The following is a 19,902-nucleotide window of genomic DNA, read 5'->3' on the forward strand; positions in this document are numbered from 1 at the left end:
CGGATAAATAAGATTTAAACTTCAGGAATGGCAAAAGGGGGGGGGGGGGGGGGGGGGGGGTTTCAAGCGCTCAACTGTGCGGATTGTGAGGAATAAAGATGAAAGCCGCTTCTCATATAGTCCAGTGATATGTAGTGTAGCGCATTTTCTCGTTGAAGCTTCGCGGCCAGATTGTTGGAACGGTCGTCGGAATACGGAAGCATGGACGGTGCTTTAGGCAGCAGTCTCTTAGCACGAGGCTGATTAGTATAATGGGAGGCTGGCTGTGCCTCGTTCAGCCTCGCTAATGAAACAGAAGTGCAGGTGCTGGACCGACCGGTGAAGCACTGCCCCAATCCCCTTGCTTTCTGTGTAACGTGGACCCCTGTTTACACGTCACTGGAAGGAGCGGCTATACGCTTAGGGGCTAATGCAATTGTGTGTAGATCACAAGCCTCAGCCTTTGGTCATAAAATCTTTCTTTGAGGCTACTCCGATTAGATGCATCTATGAAACAAGTACGGGCCCGCTCTGGATGGGAGGATTCAGCAGCAGATCTACAGGTAGCGCCTCCAGTTTGTACGGTCCCATCTCTCGAACGCAAGCCTCTTTTCTTCCTCGGACTTCCACGACCGCCTATAAGTCTCAGCCTGATCCAAGTCGAAATACTCTTCGAAAAACAAATTGGCCGTCGTAATGTTGCACCTGTCCAGCGTCAGCGCATACTCCAAATCGTCATATACAACCAGAAGTGGTCACTGCTTCTGTGCCTATTTGGCTAGTTGGTGTTAAAAGACTTACCATGCCAGGTGAAGTTCCTCCTCCAAGATGTTCGCCCGCACGACCTTGATCCCTTCGCTGTACATATCAAACCTCATCTTACGCTTCGTCTCCTCGTCCAGTGACTCGTCGTCCTCAATCGCCTTTGACGTTGCCTCGTCTTCATCCTTCTCGAGCGGTCTCGAGTACCTGAAGCCAATCGGTCAGCCAGCCAGCTCTCCCTCGCACACAAACAAGAGCTCCATGCCGTGCTTGAATCCAAGCAAGAAGAAGAAAAGGGAACTCACATCGCGTACAACACCTTCTTCGACCTGAACGCCTCCCTGTCCACAAAAATGCAATATCCCTCGTCCGTCCCCCTGTCCAACCCAGGCCTCCCCTCCCAGCACTCTATCGCCAATCTCAACATATCATCCTTACCACCATCCTCCTCCCGATCCCATTGCACTATCGCGTACGGCCCGTTATCCTCGTCGACCTCCGCGTCCTCAAACACCTCCTTATGCATCAAGTCCACCAACCCCTGCACTCCGCCCTCCTCCCCCTCGCCCTTGGTCAGGAAGAAGCACGGATGCGCCTCGTCGTTGAGCCCGTAGTCGGCAAACTTCCAGGGCGGGGGGTCGTGGAAGAAGCGGGCGTCGGGCGCGACGAGCAGCTCGACGCGGTCCGTCAGCGGGTAGACGGGGACGGCGTCGCCTTTCTTTTCGCGCTCGGCGCGCAGGTCTGGGCGTGAGCTCCAGTACCTGTAGCTGGGCTGGTGGACGGCGGGCCAGAGGCGGACGAGGTCGTCGGCGCGCAGGCCGACGCGGCTGACGAGGGTGGGGTTGTTGTTGTACTGGTATTCGGCGACGATGAGGGGGATGTCGTCGGTGTCGTCGTCGTCACCGAGACGACGCTCTGCTGGCGGCGCTGCGGGATCGACGTCTAGGAAGAGGGACACTGGACGCCTCAGGTTCTCGTTCCAGCGCACGATGCGGTGCCACAGGCGCCAGAAGTCGTGACGGGACGCGGGCACACCCTCCCGTTTCCAGGGGTATATCACTGCCTTCTTCGCCACCCGGACCTTCTTCTGACCATCGTCATCCTTCTCCTCGCTATCCGGACTTGGGGCGGGAGCAGCGGCCGCTGCGGCCTTCAACTTCTCGTTCAGCGCCTGCGTCGACGCCTCGAGGTCCTTCAGCGGGACCAGCGCGTGCACCTCAAGCACCTCGGGATCGGCCAGCAGGAACGTCGGCGCCGCTGTGAGCTCGTCGAGCGGCTGCGGCTGCGCGAGCTCCTCTCTGATGGCGTCGGCGAGCTCGAGCGGGAGCGCGGGGCGGCCGGGGGTGCTGCCGGCGCCAGCGAGGGCTTGGTCGATGGTGCTCTGGTGCGCGCGCTGCGCGCGGACGGACGTTGCGTCATGGAAGAGCGGGAGCGACCAGTCGTGCAGGATGAGGCCGAGGTTGCTGTGCACGCCGACGTGGCGGTGGACGGACTCGGGCTGGTCGAAGAGCGCGGCGCTGCGGTTGACGGTGATGGCCTCGTCGCGCTGCGTGAGGATGCGGATGGCTTCGGCGAGGGGGAAGCGTTTTGCCGTGATTTCAGGTTGCTGCGATCCTGATAATGTCTCGGCATTGGAATCACCATTGGTCTGGCTGGGTAGTGGAGAGGTTTGCAGGATGATCATCGAGCACTCGGGGTTCTCGCCGGGACGCTTCTGACCGCAGAGGAGGCGGTAGGTTAGGTTGTCGACGATGCCGATTTTCGTCCATCCTTTTTCTCTTGCCTTGCATCCCGCAACGAAGAGCTCCGAGGTTGACCCTTTGAGTCGTCAGCTTTGCAATTTTGTAGAATGGACAGCAGGTCGCAAAACCTTCTTTTCTCTCCTTCTCAAGCTTCTTCTGCCGGTTGCAATCCAAGACTGACACAACCTTCAGCTCTGGCGTGTTTCTTGTCTTTGGGCTCAAGCATCCTTCCAGCGCTTCATCCAGCTTTTCTCGTCCATCTGGTGCTGTGGGTAAGCACAAGCATGCGATGAGAAGGCTGTCTAGCTGGATCTCAGGGAGCTCTGGGAGGTACGACATTTTCGATGGCGTTTGGCGGCTTCACGGCGTGAAGCTGCGTAATATATAAAGAAGTTGCTGTAGTGGTGCAAGTAGGCACCAGCGGCACCACTGTGGGTCTTTTCGGAATATTTGGTTGGTTGCAGAGTGATCGAAGGAATATGGGGTCATGTTGCAGCCTGGTTAGCGCAACTCAAAAGGCGCTTACCATAATTGCAGCATGTGGGGTGATTGGCGGTCTGGTAAGCTGATGACGTAGCGCTCCTTGCTGATCCCTGTTTGTTCCCCAACTACAACAAGCGCGGATAACCTGCGTCGGTTATTCAATGATAAAAGTATACCAAAAGCAAGGTGTGCCTCTGCCGGGAATTGAGCTCACGTCATGGGTAGCTGAAGCTATCGTCCGGACGTGGATGTAGAATTTTTAATGCCACCTCTCGTCCGGACGATAGTTTCGACTCACCATGTTGTTTTTCTGAAGAGAAAAGGAAAAGGAAACAGCTACCGCATACTGACGCCTAGAGACTTACTATTTATCCCGCTAGACTTCGGCTGTAATATCCCTCTATGAGCTTGCGCTCCTACAATAAGTGGGTCAAAGTGTAGCTTCGTGTGGGTTAAGCTTTCTCGCTTACAGCATCCGCTTCTTTATTTCAGCTTTCACCGGGATGACATACGCCCATCTTTAAGTCATCTTCTTCATCCGTTTCCTACCTGCCTACGTACTACCATCGCCAACATCTCCCTTCGAAATGCCCCAGCACGCTCTGTCGTTCCCCTCAACGACTCGCCCGTGATAACATCTACACCTCATCCGAGCCTCCAGTATCCCATGCCTTACTTAATAAGGACTCTAAAGTATAACCTCCACTAAAACGAATGGAACTACAGGCAAGAACGAAAGAAGACCCAAAGCAGCAAAAGGGTCAAATCAACAAATTTCCGCCCACCATAGCCCAGATCATGAGTAAAACACCCAAAACACCTGTACGCTTGCATAACTCAAACAAAACCTCATGCCAGTCCCAAAAAGGCCAGTAGAAGAGGAAAAGGGCAAGAAAAAGAGAAAGAAAAAAGTCTCAAGAGGAGGGAGGAAAAAGGATATACTCCAAACATGATCAAGGGGGATCATCCATCATGATCGCATCATAAATCTATACCGCTTGAGAAGGGATGAATGGGTAATATGATCAAAAAAAGAAAGAAATCAAACACCCTCCCTCGCAAATCAAGATCCAATGAACGCGAGAGGCGATCAAGGACGACTCAGGTCTCAGCGCCGATTCCTCGCCTCAATCTCCCTGATCAAGTCCTTCACACTTCCACCGCCCTCGCTCCGTATCGATGTCTTGCTCTTACTCCTCTCCCCAAGTCCTGGTCTATCCCGCGATTGCCTGTTGGCTGGCGGCGTCAATAATGCACCCCTTCCTCGGCTCCGACTTCTCGCCTCCTCCCGCTCCTTGCGCAGCTCACGCAGGTTCTTCTCGCTCGGTCGGCCGCGCACAGGCGCGTGCGTTGGCGTTTCAGGTGCGGTGATTGTCGTCCCGAGTGTCGAGCTGCTGCTGGCGCGAGGATTGGAGCCGTACGGGGAGATAAGCGAAGCCGCGGTGTTGGACGTCACACCGCTTGACCTGGTGACCTGGGAGAGGGACGGCGGAGGTACCAGTAGTTCTTCTTCGCTGTCGGAAGGCGGGAAGGCGGGGGAGATCGGAGGAGGCCGGTGGAGCGGTTGCAGGTCTGGGAGCGAGCCGGGCCGCTGCATGTCTGGCGGAGGACTGGAGGACATGGCTACTGGAGGGGGGCGAAGCCGGGGTGGAGGTGCGAGTTGCAGAGGCGGCGGCTGCGACGTCTTTCTTGCCTTGCCCTTCGCTGTGGGTGTCTCATCGTGGTCGGAGAGCAGATCCTCAGCGGCAGCAATCGCGGCTGGTGGGCTCGGTACGGCATTGTCGTCGTTGCCAAGACGCTCGACGCGCTGCTTTCCTTTGCTTCCGCTCGAGATGCGCGTACTTCTTGCCTCGTCTGATGTCTCGCCGCTGCCCAACTCCGAGTCAACGTTGACCACTCGGAGAGGCTGCCTTGGAACGGTGAACATGACTTGGACGACACGCCCCTCGGCGGCGGCCTCCACATCCCAATCTTCACCATCCACATATGCACCAATACTTTCCCTGCTCTTCCCAGGTTCAGGCGTTGCAATGGCCCAATCTCCTTCATCCCGCGTGTCCGGTGGCCACATTGGTGACGCCGTGTCTTCCGACCAAGCCTTGGAGCCGCGCTTAGACCGCCAAAAGGAAGCATCGCTGTTTGCACGACGAGGTGGGTTTAGATTATCGCTTCCCGTAGACGGGCGGCTGCCGGTAGTTGACTCCCCGATTCCAACGCCGGATCCTGATCTCCTATGCCGTCTGAGTTTGGTTGGACTGCTGGTTCCACTGTTGCGGTCGCCTGCACCGCCGCTTCCAAACCAACCTGATCCGTCATCTTCGTTTGTGTGACGACGACGACGGTGGATGCTGGAAGTAAGTGACTGAGTACGGTCATGAGAATTGCTGTGACGGTGGCTAGACGAGGGTCGGCGTGCGAGTGCAAGGCGAACTGAACCTCGAATCCAGGATTTGCTTCGATCTTGTGTAGCAAAAGAGTTGTCAATTGGTGTTGAAAGGTCCAGAGTATCGGAAGAAGCCGTGTGGGTAAGCCTTCGGAGCGCTTCGGTGTTTTGATGCAAAGGTGTCACATTCTGCTCTTTTTCTTTGGGTTGCTCGAACGAGCCTTCGGAGTAGAAATCGACTGGCGTGTGGATCAGGTTTGGGGATTCTCTATCCGGACTTGTGCTTGATGAGTAGGTAACTGGGGCGGGAAGATTGTCAACGTCCCGGGGTCGGCCGCCAAGAAGAGCCTCTCCTTCAGCCTGTAGTTTTGCGAAAGACGTCTTCGCAGTTCTGAAGGAATCGTCATCCGCATTTGTTCGTTCCCCCTGCCCAATGCTCTCGCCCGAACGCCGATTTGCCAAATTTGATCCCGGGGGAATCTGCAGAGATAAGTTATGGCGTTCTTTGACAGGGCTGGTATTCGGCGTGTTGAAAGGGTTGGTGAACGTTGCCAGGATAGCAGCCGAAGCACTAGAAAGCGTCCGCGCTACGCTTGCGGCACCAGAGCGTGCAGAAAGCATGGAAAGAGCCGATCTTGCGCTTTGGTCGCTAAGGTTGGATTCGGTACGGTCGGATTTATGAGTAGAGGCCTGATCAGAGCGTCCTGAGCTCAAGCTACCATTGGCAACAAGCTCCCAATTTGGCGACACAGACCGCACATCTGCCGTCCGCGCCTGGGTTAGTGACGATGGTCCGGGCTGAATGACCGGCTGTTTTCCGCTGGACTTGAGACTCGTTGGAAAGTGGACCATATTCTGCGGGGGAAGAACCGGATGACTCCTGAGGGGGTCAGGATCTATGAAAGGGTCCTGGCCGGGGGTATACGAGGCGGATGACAAAGTAGAAAATCGGTTCTCTGCTGTACGAGGTCGCTCGCTCATTTCGGGCATGCCGGTACGCTCGTTCGTTATCGACTCAATCTCGTCCTCCTCATCGATTGGGTGGATGCCCCCCGAGCCCTGATTTAGGCGGCTTTCGTCGTAGCGGGGCGCTTGGTGGTATGCTCGTCCGTTAAGGCTGCGACGTAGACCTCGTGTAGGACTGGGAATCTCGACGAGCAGCCCAGTCCTCTCGGCCTCTTGAGCTCGTTGATTTTTCCATCCCTGTCGACCGTTCAAGAACCATGGATCAACAGCAAGCGCTGCTGCTTCACGGTCACTGAGATAATCGGCATAATTATCTCCACTGCTATAAGACTCGTTGCCGTGGAAGCCATAGCCGCCGCGAGAGAGATCTCTCTCGATCTCCTTTTCCCGAATTTCCCGCTTCTTCTTGAGATAACGCTTGTACCAGAAGTAGAAGAGGGCCATAGCAAGAACAGCAGCTAGCCCGATGCCCAAGCCAGCACCCAACCCGGCCTTGGACGGAGACGAATCGGAGTCGCTCGATGAATCCGGATTTGGTTGATATTCAGATAGCCAGGTATTTGACGTAACGTTGAAAAAGAAGCTCTGGGTATTTTGCGCCAAATCTGCCCGTGACTTCAGTCGCGAAGAGGTTGAAGAAATGGAATATCCACCGGTGACCATCATAACATCACCAGAAAGCATGACAGCACCATGTCCATATACACCACCCCCATTTGCTAGGCCGGATCCTGTTGTTGAAGGAATCGTCCAGCTCCAGGATCCATCGCCACCGTAGCCTTCGCCAACATTCAGTATCGCCAGCTGCGGATCGGCTGGGGTGTTGATGTCGCCGACCCAACCACCGAAGACAATTATCTTGGAGCCATCTGCAGTTAAGAGAGCTGTGTGGCCTGATCGAGGTTCGACCTCGGTGGCATCGCTCCGCTTGGCCAGATCCGTGTGCTCCTGTGAGGGCTGGTCGACTCCAATGAAGGTCCAGGTGGCCTGCGGCAGCGAGTAAAGAGCGACCTGAGACATGTTGATATAGGCGGTTTCCGTGTGTCCTCCAATCAAGACGAAATTTTGCTGCTGGTCCCTGGCACCATCATTGCCGCTGGAGTAAGTCGGGGGTAGGCCTACTAATGCAAAACCCGCTTCGGAAACTGGGGGACCACGGGTTGGGGCGACATTTAGGGAGTACTGGGTGGTAGTATCGGGCTCAAGCTGCAGCATGGTATTTGAATAATTGGCAGAGCCCTGCCAGTCATCCTGGGTGGCGGCGGCATCAGGGCACATGCCGCCAAAAACAAAGAGGCTGCTGTTAGACCCATCTTCTGAGCTTGAGAATGACAGCCCGCCGGCGAGGAAATTTGGAGCGAGCAGGGAGGTGCTGGAGGTGTCCCCAGGCATGACGTCTGTCTGCGACCAAGTACCATTCCCATCAGCGGCATCTTTATCTATTTTGAAAGTCCAAATCTTTGCATTTTGAGCCGGGTCGGCACATGCGCCGGCGTAAACGGTAAAATTCCCATCGGGCTCGACGACGGGTATGTAGGGCGTTGCATCGGCAGCAGAAGACCAGGGGAGAGCGGAATAGAGAGTGTTGTACTTGAGGTTTGCCGGGTCGAGGGCGGAAGTGACGTCGAGAGAACGCAACTGGGCCTGGTTGGAGGCGCTCGGGGCCGGGCCGAATACATAGACCAAACCGTCTTCTTTGGAGGAGCGGAAGACTCGCGTAGGCTGATAAGGGAGCTGGGCATGGGCAGACTGAGCCAGCAGAAGGAGCGACAGAAATGTCAGGCTGGCCATTGCCCTGGGTTGTGCAGTAGAGGGCCGGCGCGTCGCGTCTTTTGGGCGGGTGCGAGGCGTCTAGCAGGACATGGCAGCGTCAGGCCGTGCGCAGTCTGATATCATGCACGCGGAAGCGGACTCGACTCGAAGAGCGAAGTGGGCGATCTTGCGGAGGGTATGCGGTGGAGCGCGTTGCGATTTGGTAGATGGAAAGTAAGAGGCTGGGAAGGCCGGCAGATGGGCCGCTGTAAACACATGCAACCAGCCTCGCGGGCGGCCCATTGCGCAAGCAGGCTGCTGTGCTCTTTTCTTCAAGCGTCTGGATCCACGTGCAGCCGGCGCAGCTGGAAGCGTCCAATGGAATGGGCGCGAAGCAGATGCACGACATGGAGCGACCCTGGCGTTGGCGTTGACTGGCGTTCCCGCAGTAGCCCAGGCAACGCGGGTTGCGTGGCTGGTTGCAGCGGGCGCGGCGGCTGGGCTCGCCTGATGCCTGCAAGCCCCCACCCGCCCAAGAGCTGCATGATGCGCAGCGGTCCGGAGGCCCAGCTGACGCGCTCGGTTGGTCTCGGGCGTTCGCTGGGGCGCCGTCGCAGCCAAAACGCGCTCGAGGGCGCGTCGCGTCGCGGGGTTGTTGATCTCTGGCAGATCGCGTCGAGTCAGTCGGGCAGGGTCTATTCCAACTTCAACGCTATCTGCTGCCCACCTCCATCACCTCTTCTCCACCGCACCGCGCAATCGCCCCGTACTCGCTTCGCCCGAGCCGTCATGCGCAGCAACCCAAATTTCGAGGCTGACTGCCCGCCTGCCGGTTCCAACCGGTCCCTCTTTTGCACCCTACGTGGCCGCCAAGCAATTTGCACCCGCCAGGCATTCCTGGCGAGCCCACGAGGTCGCGACGTCACTTAAATTGCACCCATTTAAGCATCAAATTTTTTTTCCGGGCGAAATCAGCGGCGCTGTGTGCCGGCATGACGTCGCCGTGTCAGCGACAACAAACAGTCGGTCGCCCGACGAAATCCGGAAACTTAGCATGTGAGATAATTAACGCTTCTATATGTTAGCCGACCAATGAACGCCACCAGCCAAGCTTGTTTCAGCTTGGAAAGGGTCTGTCTGCTCGGAGCCTGCACCGACACGACTCACCATCACATTTTGGCGTACCGTCTCAGCAACCTCTTCCGCACCAGCCGGACGAGCTTCCGGAACCTTCGTGTTGGCTGCGGTCGTGCTTCCGGTTTTGCCGCATCTCGCCTAAATCCCGTGTCGAACATTCAAGACACCACCCATATGCATCTGGACAATATCCTGTTTCGAAGTTGCCAGAAATATCTCTTTGTACACGCGTTCAGTCGCTCCATGCGACCTGTATCAAGACCCGCATTCTTTGCCCAAGCCAGCCGCTGTGACTTATACATATATCCTCGCATTATGCCCAGCATCGCTGACAATGGTTGAGCCACTCTCCGCTTCATCCTTCCGAGCTTGGCTCAATCTGAGTCAAACACCTTGTCCATTAATGAGGACTTGGTTCAAATCAAGTCAAAAGAACGTCATTGCCCTCCTTGCCGCTGCCGTCATCATTATGATCCTTCGATATCGTTCACAGATGCAGGCATGTTTCAAGCGTCGGAACAGTAGGTATTCATAGAAATTCAACCAAGTACGCCTTCGTATACATCATATCCGTCATCGTTCCAAAGGAGAGACCCAGCTCATTCAGACCGTCGTTACTCGTTCGTGGAGTTCGTCAAGGAGAGAAAAGAACAAGTAAAACAAAACAAAACTACCCCAATAGAAAGCACACCCAACTCCTTGTTATCCAATTTCCAAAGGCAAAGAATTCGTCCTGCTTATGCACCAGCCAAACGCCTCCTCCCAATGTGCTTCTGGTCTGGCGAATGTCAGCGATCGTTCCAGTCTCAACCGTGAAGTCCTCATTCACTCACCTCACCCAACAAGCAAGCTCAAAGGGCGACCTGCAACCCAGCCACGAGGTGGCCCAAGAACGTCTCCACACAGGCCCCAACCGTCACACCCAGAAGCGCCCGCGGGTCAACCCCGGGCTCGCGCTTGTCCTTCCCCTTGCCAACACCAAGACCAGCAACACCGCCGAGTTTCAGACCAATTATCCCATCCACCAGAGCGTTCACATTCGTGCCCACCACCAAGCCGAGCCCGTTGTTCCCAGTGTTGACGCCCGCCCCGGCGCCGGCGCCGACATTAACACCAGGGGACTGATAGGTGCGCTTCTTGTGCTGAGCATGGGCCTTGGCGACAATACCGGCGGCCACACTATCCGCCGCCTTGGCGAGTTCTACCTGTAGCTGGTTGGCGAAATCGGCATTGACATCGACAGCAGCACCTCCGTCTGGCTGGGCCATGGGTGTGGGAACGGCGAGGAGAGGCGTGGCGAGAGCGAGGAGGGCGGGGACGATGTACGTGGCGCGCATCTTGATAGCGGTTTTTGGAGGAGGTTTGAAATCGATATAAGATTTGATAATGGGGTCTTCCGAAGCGATTGAGCACGCTTCTTTCGTTCTTGAATTGGGTCGGCCCTGAACTTGCGAGACTTGGAGCTCTTAAGAAGTAGTGAAGAAGAGAGGAGTTGAAAGCTGTGTTGTTCTGGTTGGAAGAATAGGTACTTCCATCCACCCTTATATACTGATATTTGGCAGACGATCCGAGCTCAAGAGTACATACATCTTGGTCCAGACGATATTCTGCGAATCCTCCAGACCCACGATGGAGTCGCACTATCTCGTAGTCGCCGAAGAAAACACCATCCACGGCGCTGGTACTACGGGGTTCGCCTTTCCCCTGGAACCGGAAAGGCGATTGTTGATTGAAGGATATCATTCAATTGGCGTAAATCAGAAGACAATGTTTCCGCAACAAGTAAAACACCCCCCTGTCTTCCTCACCGGAGCAAGACGTTGCCCGGCTGCCCCTGGCTTCCGAGGCAGGGGAATATACACTACAGCAACTTTTCCTGAAAACAGCGAGTTGAAGTACGGCAAAGACCCTCTACTTCAGTATTATTAGAGCACAATTCGAAGCCCAGACCCTGAAGATCATTTTGTTCTGGATGTATCCATCCTCTTGGATACAATCATCTGGTAAGAAAGGGGGAAATTTTTATGCTTGGATATGGAGAAGGTAGATGCCGGAGGGCACTTGAGACTTGGAAGAAGATCACACCAGGCACATGGAGATGTCACTCTGAGCAACAGCAGCGAAAACAAATCAGATAGACGAATAAACAAGGAAGACCGTGTAAACAGCTTGAGCACAAAGAAAATTTTCACCAGAATTTACTTCTTTGTGTTTCGGAGTCTACTTAGCCGCCAAGAAAGGCCAAGAAACGATTCATCCCTCCCTTGCCTTCAGCATGTCATCCATGTGCGGAGCGTCCCGCGTCGGACGTAGAGCAGCCGTTTTCGGCGACGATGGTGGCGGACTCGCCTGGTCGGCAAAGCGAGCATTCACCCCTTGACTCGCTTATTGCGAGTCCTCTGGCTACTGCGGAGCTTTCCAGTAATAGAGTAAATAATTGGTTGATGGATGCTATCTTCTGATTGGGTTTGAAGAATGTAAGCAAGAAATTTGAAGTGATGATAGTATTGCGGAGGCATAGGACGGACAAGACGTCATGACTCTGGAGTGAGCCGAAAGGATCGGTGGGTATGATGTCACTCTAGTAACAGCTATGAGAGTTGTAAAAACTCTGAAAACATTATTGCTCATGCTGAAAATTTCACTGCGCGCTCAAAAACTAATCCAACGAGCCTCATGTAGAGTAGGATTAGGACTGAGAATTACGGTATGCCGTCTTGACCGCCCAGAGGCCTCTCTCAGGACAAGAGTGCTGTAATACAGATTCATCAGCTCTTTAAATATGTCGAAGATATATGTAACACCTCAAATGATGATAATCATTCCAGCAACGCTACCTTGATTCCTCACAGATTATACGGGATATATCCCATTTATGATCTATGAAAGGTACTTCTCCAAACTCAATATCGTATACTAATGCACGCCTTTTTGACAAGTTTTAAGGCTTGTTGGTAGTCTGAAAGATCATCGGGACTTCAGCTGCATTGAGAAGCGTGGCCAAGTCTTCCTTTGGTCAATAGTCCCGGTTGGTCCGGATGTATTCTTCCTCTGTGACGGAATAGGAGCGCCAGTAGCATGTCAGATTGATTTCATATTCACGTTACAATCCTCCGTCCTGATAATCGACCACAGCGCCGAGAAATTTACGTAATTTATTACCTCCGCGGTCTGAAACCACGTCCCAAGGGTGAATATTCCGCTTGGATGGCGCTGGCGATTAGAGCAGGAAGTTGCGGACATTAAGAATGTCTGAGAGGTGATTTTTGTGCTTTTCTCACAGCGTCTTCCTTAAGGTGATGGGCTTCATCGTAAATTCAACTCATCTCCTGTTCAAGAAAACCATGTTGATTCAAGCAAGCGTTACATTCAACTTCAGCTACTGACATGATAATCTCGAAAATTTAAGTCCCAAGACAATTTCCTGGTTCCATCCCCTGTCTATCCAATTGCACCCGTCAATGCGGCATCTTCCTCGACATCCTAATGCCTCTGGAACTCCTCCATCGCGTACACCTTTTTCACGGTAGGGCGATCAGCCAGACGCTGGTGCCAGGCCGCAAACTCGGGGCACTCGGTCTTCCAGTCCCAGTCCTCAGGTGCAATGACAGAGTAGAAGCTCTGCCACGGGATCCAAGCCAGATCGGCGTAGGAAACCTTGTCGCCGAGCAGGTAGGGTGTGCCGTGCTTCTTGAGGTGTGCATCGATGACACCAGTCACGCGCTTGATCTCGTTGCCATAGCGCTCTATGGCCGAAGGAAGCTTCTGTAGATTATTGGTTTAGCAATGATCAGACCGGGGAATGCAGTCGTCTTAGGACCCAAGAAGTAAAGATAGGAGGCGGGGGGGTTCCTCACCTCCGAGTGGCGAACCATGAACCAGTAGCGCTGACCGAAGTACGGTCCCTGACCGGACACCTGGAAGTGCAGCCAAGCCTTTTCCAACCACTCCTCAGGCTCAGAGGTGTAATGGATTTTGGCCTTGGTATCGTAGGTCTTGACCAGATACTCGATGATGGCGCCGGACTTGACTTTTGTTAACCGATGAAAGTTTCATTGACTTGGGACTCCAAACCTCAAATAGCTTGATGCCAGTGTTTGGATCATCGATGGCTGGAAGGCGGCCGTTGGGGTTGAGAGTGATAAAGGGCTCAGCCTTCAGCTCGGTTTCCATGTTGATAGACTTGCATTCGTAGGGGAGCTCAAGCTCCTCCAGAATGATGGCTACCTTGACTGGGTTCGGCGTCGGGCCGTGGACGTAAAGAGTGATGGGCTGCATTGTGATATTGATGGACAGATGGCTGTGCTTCCAGTCAGAAAAGCAGGTGTGAAAGGTTGATGATGAGAGAAAGCATCATTTTCGAATCATTCTAAAGCATCTTTTAAAGTTTACTGGTACTCTGCTGGAGCCGCAACACTTCCCCGCATACTTACACCCTTGTAGTACAGAATCCTTCCAATTGGTGCGCCCTACTACAAGATAGCATGTGCTGACAGTTAGCTTGGTCAGCTCGGCGTCTGAATGGCCGACAATACCGATAAATGCGGACTAGTCCACCAACGAATTACCAATCCAAGAATCCTTTGGCGCAAGTGGGGAAAGCGGCACCCTTGTTCAAACAACTAGTGACGCAGTGGAACATTTTCACTCAGGCTTCATCAGCTCTATGCGCAGCGAAATTATTTATGAACGGATGCCCCAGCGTCCGACATCCGACTGTGCGCCCTGCTCCTACTTCTGCTGCTTACTCAGGCAGTGGCACAACGACACCTCTACAATCTCCGAACCCGAACAGCCTCTCACCTGTCTGAGCATCGTGCACCCACCCTTGAATGTTTACCTCATCGCCATCCTCCAACCATGCCCTCGTCTGACCATTACCCACGTCGAATGGCCTAGTTCCGTTGTATGACCGCTCGGCCAGGCAGCAGCGGCCATAATCATCACTCTGTGAAATCACAGTCAGCGTGACATTAAAAAAAAAAGAAGGTAGGACAAGAAATCATGCACGTCCCAAAGACATTCACGCCCACACCGAGGCCAACCACGGGAAACCCACTCACCTCGAACATGCTCATCGTCCCCGTCCCAATCAAATCCCCCGTCCCCACCGCGCTCCCGTTCCTCGTCTGATGCGCAACCAGCTGCGCGTGCGTCCAGTATGTCTGCCTGTACTCCGTCCTGCAAACCTCAAAAGCCGCGCCGCCTTCCCCGCTCCCAGCCGGCTTGAGATTTACCGAGCATCTGATGTCGATACACGGCAGCTCGTTGTTGTTGCCACTGTCCTTTTCGGAGAGGTAGTCGACGAAGGGCAACCGCGGCGCCATCTGGCGTGGCAGCCGCGCGGGCGCCAGCGCGTCGAGCGTGATGACCCATGGCGAGACGGTGACGCAGCCGGATTTGCCCAGGAAGGGGCCTGTTGGGCCGGCGGATTCGGATGATTGGATGTCGCGGGCTGTAGTTCAAAAAGAAAGGTTAACGAATGAGGACCACTGTTGATTGAAAAGGAAAAGAAAGTGACTTCCGTGTATCCGTTGAGGGAACTGACAAAAAATATTGGTGAAAAGAAAAGCAAATGGGTGGCTATTGTAGGAGAGATCACGTCTGCTATTACTCACCACTCCAGTCGTTCAGCAGGACGAACCCGAAGACATATTCGTCGACTTCTTCAAGTTTGATGCGCTGTCCAATTTTTGAAGGCCTAGCGAGGTACACACCCAGCTCGAGCTCAAAGTCAAATTTCTTGGACGCACCGGCTTGAGCGGGCCCGTCAACCTGGAATTGCCCCCCCGTCACACCGGCGAAGCGATATACGGGCGTATCGGAGACGACAATGTTGCGCGAATTGCCATAGTATCCCAGAGGCGAGTGGTAGAATGGCGCGCGGAAGGGCGGCGGGTGATTGAGAACATCGGCCATCTGCAAAAGAAAAAAAAAAGAGTCAGAAGGCGTTCTTGTTGGAAGCATACTTCTTCATTCTCTCTATTTTCATGTCTCCGTAACGAGTAATAATAGAGCCTATTTAATAGGAAGTAGATTGAAAAAAGAAAACGAAAATCAATTACTCACATTCTCTGCATGCCCTCGACTGGAAACATAGTCGGCATAATTCACCGTCTCCATGGGCAAATGATTGGTCACACTGGCGGCAGGCAAGAACGTACTCTCGAAACCTTTTCGTAGTCCCCCATCTTTCCACATCTCTTGAATGCGACTACGGACAGCTTTTCGCACGCCGGGAGATAGAGCGGCAAAAGCGTTGAGAGACTTTGCATTTTGGAAGGCTGAGTTGGAGTATCCACGAATGGCGGAGAAAGCACCGAGAGATGATAGAGCAGAAAGATCGATGACGGTATTGTGGACTCGTGTCGCAGGGCGAAGGCGAAATGGCTGCTACAGGGTCAGTATTTATATCTCAAAAAGAACAGAGTAAATGTGAAATTTTACCTCGTCGGGTGTTGAGATGATCCCAAAAGGGATATTCTCAACTGGGAATTGCTCCGCGCTCATCGTATAGAAAGTGTGAGTGTACGAAATTCCAAACTAAGACTCGCTTCTCATAGACAAGATGTATAGGAAATTTCAGGCTGCGCTTTTCCAAGCCCCGATTGCCTGGATAGATCTCACTGAAACCACCTGGTAGTTTGGTAAGGCTGTCGTCAGAATAGAAAACAATTCCACTTTCCCTTTACAAAGGTAGATGATTTCAAGAAACTCCAGCAAAGTATTTGTACGGACACCAAGTACTTCTTGTACCAATGCCCCGTTCCGCGGCTCCTCGGTCCCCCGCGTTAACAGCACCGGGATGTGGGCCACCACACGGGCCCGCTTCCCGTGCGCACGTTCATTCAAGACGGCAATCCACCCTCTCCGAGTCAGGAATGCAAAACAGATATGAGGAAGCAGAGGAAGTATACGAGAAAAGTGGTGGAAGTGTTCTTCGGCCGGATTACAGAAATGAGAAAGCCCTCCCGGCGGCCATGTGGCCCTGCGACCAACTATGATTGGGTGAACAATAGCACCGTGAAATAGGCTCATCCTCCGATCGCCCGCCATGCGGGAGCGGGAAAAGATAGCGCTTTAGCGATGCAGCTCAAGGGACCCTGTCGCGGGTCTCGATATCACACAGCCAATAGTAAAGATTAGGTTCGCTTAGAGAAAATGGTGCGCTGAATAAGGGTGTGAGGCAAGTACTACACGGTTTTTTGATCAGTGGTGCAACTAGCTAATCCAGTTGAATATATAGCCCTTCAGTAGATGAACAGCCTTTAGGTATCTTTTTCCATAAGCAGAGCACCAGATGAGCAAAAGTAAAAGACCCAGCGCACAGATTTCCGGCGTCCTTTACATCAAGATTGGCCGTAGAGCAAAGCAGGCAACAGCCAAAGCAGTCACACGAGGTGAAGTTATTCCCGAGATGCGATTTCTCCCAAAGAAAAAAGGCGCGGAAGAATCGGCATGGTAGAAGTGAGATGTCAGCATCGTGCATACAGAGGGGTATCACAGCCGAAGGCTAGCGCGAAGAACGGCAAGGTTCTAGAACAAGAGGTAAGTCTGCCTCAGCAATCTCTTTGCTTGCTAAGGAACATCATCTGCGGGCAGTAAAAAGCCATCGTTCTGATGCGAATGTGATTCCACATTTTTCTCCCGAACGATATCTTCGGCTACCCATGGCACGAGCCAAGAACAAAGTCACGCCAGCTTTCGGCTGTGGTACCCGTCTGTAGGTACGACCTCATCGAGAAATGCAGGGTAATATGCAGTAAGACGGGAAGAGCCATGACAAGGGGGAAGGCGGATGGATGATTCCAACCGAGCCCTGTGACGCAATTCTCCATTCATTTTTTTGTCTTACATGTTCACTGATTACAACATCGAACAATGATGCATTGTGGAAGCGCAAAGTCAGATTAGATGCTGTAGAACTCAATGCTGTGTCTGCATTAGGCAGTCGGGGAAATTGGCGCAAGATGCGATGCGCGATAAGCGTTGCATTATCCAGATATAGCTTGACTCATTAATGGTGCATTACATGATCTCTCTTCAGGACGAATCTCCCGACACAACAATCTCCTTCTCCTTCGGAATGGCGTCGAGCGTCTCATTGGACAGGTTCAGGGTATCGATGACAATCTGGTGCGGCGTGAGGGCGAGCCACTGGCTCAAGCTCATGTCGGAGAAGTGGTCGGCCTGCAGGACCTCGAGCAGAATCACGTCATCGTCGCCGACGTTCTCGATGTAGTGCGAGTTGGACTTGGGGAAGTAGCCGACGTCGCCGGCGTGGTAGTCGAAGGTGGTGGCGACGTCGGGCGGGGTGAACAGGGTGGCGCGGGCGGTGCCGGCGAGGAAGAAGGACCACTCGTCGGAGCTCGGGTGCCAGTGCACCTCGCGCAGGGCGCCGGGCTTGATGGTGACGAGGGCGGCGCTGAAGTTGGGCGCGGCCGGGAACGTCAGCGGGTCGACGATCTTGACGCTGCCGCCGGGCACCTCGTGCGCCTCTTGCTCCGAGAAGTGGTACGTGTAGCTGGCCGGGCCCGACAGCACGCCCGCCGACCCGGTCACGTTCTGCTCCTCGATGTCCTTGGGCGCCGGTGTGCCCGGGAAGATGAACAGCTCGCCCTCGGGGATGTCGTCAAAAGCAGAAGTGTCGACGTGCAGGTTCTTGGCCAGGACCTCTTTCTGCGATGCACATCAGTGTGAGATCAATTGCCAATTGAGACGGAACTGCCTACAGGATTGTGAGCGAAGATTTCCGAGGCGAGGAAAGTGTTGTCTTCCGAGAAGCTTCCGTCATCGAAGACGAGCATGAACTCGGCGCCGCCGTCGAGGGCCTGGATCGAGTGCGGGATGCCCCTGACAATTGTTAGCGCTGCACTGAAGGTCACCGGAAAGCTATCAACCACTTACGGAGGGAAGAACCAGACGTCGCCCTTACTGACATCATCCACAAACGACTTTCCGTCTTCTTGCACAGCCTGCCATTGTCAGTACAAGCACAGTCGGGAGGCTGTCCAATGGTCATACCTGAACGCGGACGGTGCCATTGAGCATCAGGGCCCACTCGCCAGCCACATGCCAATGCAGCTCACGATAGCCACCGGGCTCAAGTCGCATGTCGACGCCCGCCATGGCCGTGGCATCGGGCAGAACATTCAAGTTCTGCTGCCTCGACCATCCGGCGCCCTCCTTCCCGAGCTTCGCGTGGCTGAGACCCATGCTCCACTGCGCGTTGATCGTCTGGCCATGATCGGTGCCGGGCGGCGCGAGCTTGTCACTGTTCTGCCTGTCGACCTCCGGGTTGCGCGGGCCCGGGTCGGTGCCGCCCTTGGTGCCGCGGATGGGCTGCGGGTTCTCGATGTCGGAGAAGTCCAGGAAGGTGCCCAGGTCCGCGTCGTTGGTCTGTCCCGGCGCCAGCTCATACTGCACATTCGTCGTGTCCTCGTCCGTCAGGATGTTGGACGGGTTGTAGCCCTGCAGGTCCGTGGAGCCGCGCAATGGGTCCACTGCGGGTGCGCCGTGGACGGCGCCAAGCGCAGAGAGGCCGAGCAGGAGCGAAAGAGACTGGACCATTGTTCCCAATTGACAGGACGAGAAGCACTGACGAGGTGGAAAGGGAGGTATTCGGGTTCGAGTCACTTGGACTTTATAGGTAGACGCGGAGCCGGCGCAAGACGCGAATAGCAGTGCCTACGCGTGTGCGTATGACCTGGCTCAGAATTGCTTCCCCTCACCATCCCGCCCTTGACGAGTGCTGTCTCCACTATGCCAAGGTGATCAAGTGCTGAGATCTGCATTGGAGCATCGGGATGGGATAGGAGACTAGGGTGATTACCTTGGCCGTTGATAGAGGCCAAGCTGCCCGTGCTCTCTCTCACTCCTGCAGGGATTGCAAATGTTTCGTTTCTGTAAGACATATGAGTAAAAGAAAAACGTGGGGGGAGAGAAATGGTACCAGGCTCATGGTCCGTGAGGAGCGGTGATTGATGACGTTGGAAGCCTTGAACTGACCGGCGGCGACTTTCCGCTTTCAAATCTGCGGCCGAGTGAAACGTACCGTCCTTGCATGGACTCCCATGTACGGGTGGGGGACGGGTGAATGGGACATGCTGCACGAATTCTCTTCCTGTTGTATTGCTCTTGCTCCTCGTAGGTGGAATCTAGACTGCATTTCGGAGGCTGGCTGTGATGAGATAGGGCGCCGGGCCTAGGCGGAAGCTGCGAGCTGACGGCCATGGTGGAGCATGTTGGAGCCCTCGCGGTAATGTCATAGGCAACCCATCCCGGCGGCCACGATGCGGGGAAGGCTGGTCAGCGCATTGCCGACGAGAAAGTGATTCGTCCAGGCCCGAGCTATCCCTGGTAATGATCCAGGGCAGAGCCCGAGTTTGCAGCCAATGCGATACCGCGGAAATGGGCGCCGAGTTTGCCTTCGTCGAAGTGATGCGGAAGCAGACGACGTTGGCGCGACGCCTTATCTGACGAAGCTTGAACAGGCAGCTCCGCTTGGGTGGAGCTTGGGGCGGCTTGAGCGAACGCTTGTCGAAGCTTGTCCAGGGGGGTGGGGCGCGTCCTCCGCATCTCTCATTCGCAGCCCGTTCCGGCCCGCTCGGGAGAATGGACGCCTCGGGCAGTGGCGTCCGCCACTTCAACTGCGATGTTTATTACCCTCAGTCCAGAACGGACGTGAAGGGTCTCGTG

At 54.5% G+C, this 19,902-nt stretch overlaps 5 protein-coding genes across 5 annotated transcripts; all 5 read right to left on the reverse strand.

Moving 5' to 3' along the window:
* Window positions 1-536: 536 nt before the first annotated feature.
* On the reverse strand, window positions 537-2,822 carry LTHEOB_12593 (uncharacterized protein; the record flags this gene model as incomplete). Its single annotated transcript, XM_035509477.1, has 4 exons — window positions 537-684; window positions 781-948; window positions 1,047-2,559; window positions 2,612-2,822. 4 exons carry the CDS (start codon window positions 2,820-2,822, stop codon window positions 537-539), a joined length of 2,040 nt encoding a protein of 679 aa, XP_035364418.1.
* Window positions 2,823-4,074: 1,252 nt separating this feature from the next.
* Window positions 4,075-8,106, reverse strand: LTHEOB_12594 (Galactose oxidase/kelch beta-propeller; the record flags this gene model as incomplete). Its single annotated transcript, XM_035509478.1, has 1 exon — window positions 4,075-8,106. One exon carries the CDS (start codon window positions 8,104-8,106, stop codon window positions 4,075-4,077), a length of 4,032 nt encoding a protein of 1,343 aa, XP_035364419.1.
* Window positions 8,107-10,055: 1,949 nt separating this feature from the next.
* On the reverse strand, window positions 10,056-10,541 carry LTHEOB_12595 (tRNA uridine 5-carboxymethylaminomethyl modification enzyme GidA; the record flags this gene model as incomplete). Its single annotated transcript, XM_035509479.1, has 1 exon — window positions 10,056-10,541. The coding sequence occupies one exon, from the start codon at window positions 10,539-10,541 to the stop codon at window positions 10,056-10,058; it is 486 nt and encodes a 161-aa protein (XP_035364420.1).
* A 2,146-nt stretch (window positions 10,542-12,687) lies between these two features.
* Window positions 12,688-15,479, reverse strand: LTHEOB_12596 (Fumarylacetoacetate hydrolase; the record flags this gene model as incomplete). The annotated part of the gene is made up of 7 exons (XM_035509480.1): window positions 12,688-12,969; window positions 13,062-13,229; window positions 13,279-13,504; window positions 14,031-14,152; window positions 14,268-14,659; window positions 14,823-15,123; window positions 15,369-15,479. 7 exons carry the CDS (start codon window positions 15,477-15,479, stop codon window positions 12,688-12,690), a joined length of 1,602 nt encoding a protein of 533 aa, XP_035364421.1.
* Window positions 15,480-17,247: 1,768 nt separating this feature from the next.
* Window positions 17,248-18,774, reverse strand: LTHEOB_12597 (Oxalate protein; the record flags this gene model as incomplete). Its single annotated transcript, XM_035509481.1, has 4 exons — window positions 17,248-17,883; window positions 17,937-18,057; window positions 18,112-18,179; window positions 18,229-18,774. The coding sequence occupies 4 exons, from the start codon at window positions 18,772-18,774 to the stop codon at window positions 17,248-17,250; spliced, it is 1,371 nt and encodes a 456-aa protein (XP_035364422.1).
* Between the last annotated feature and the right edge of the window lie 1,128 nt (window positions 18,775-19,902).

This window comes from Lasiodiplodia theobromae (assembly GCF_012971845.1).
Source record: "Lasiodiplodia theobromae strain AM2As chromosome Unknown scaffold_68, whole genome shotgun sequence".
Lineage (NCBI taxonomy): Eukaryota > Fungi > Ascomycota > Dothideomycetes > Botryosphaeriales > Botryosphaeriaceae > Lasiodiplodia > Lasiodiplodia theobromae.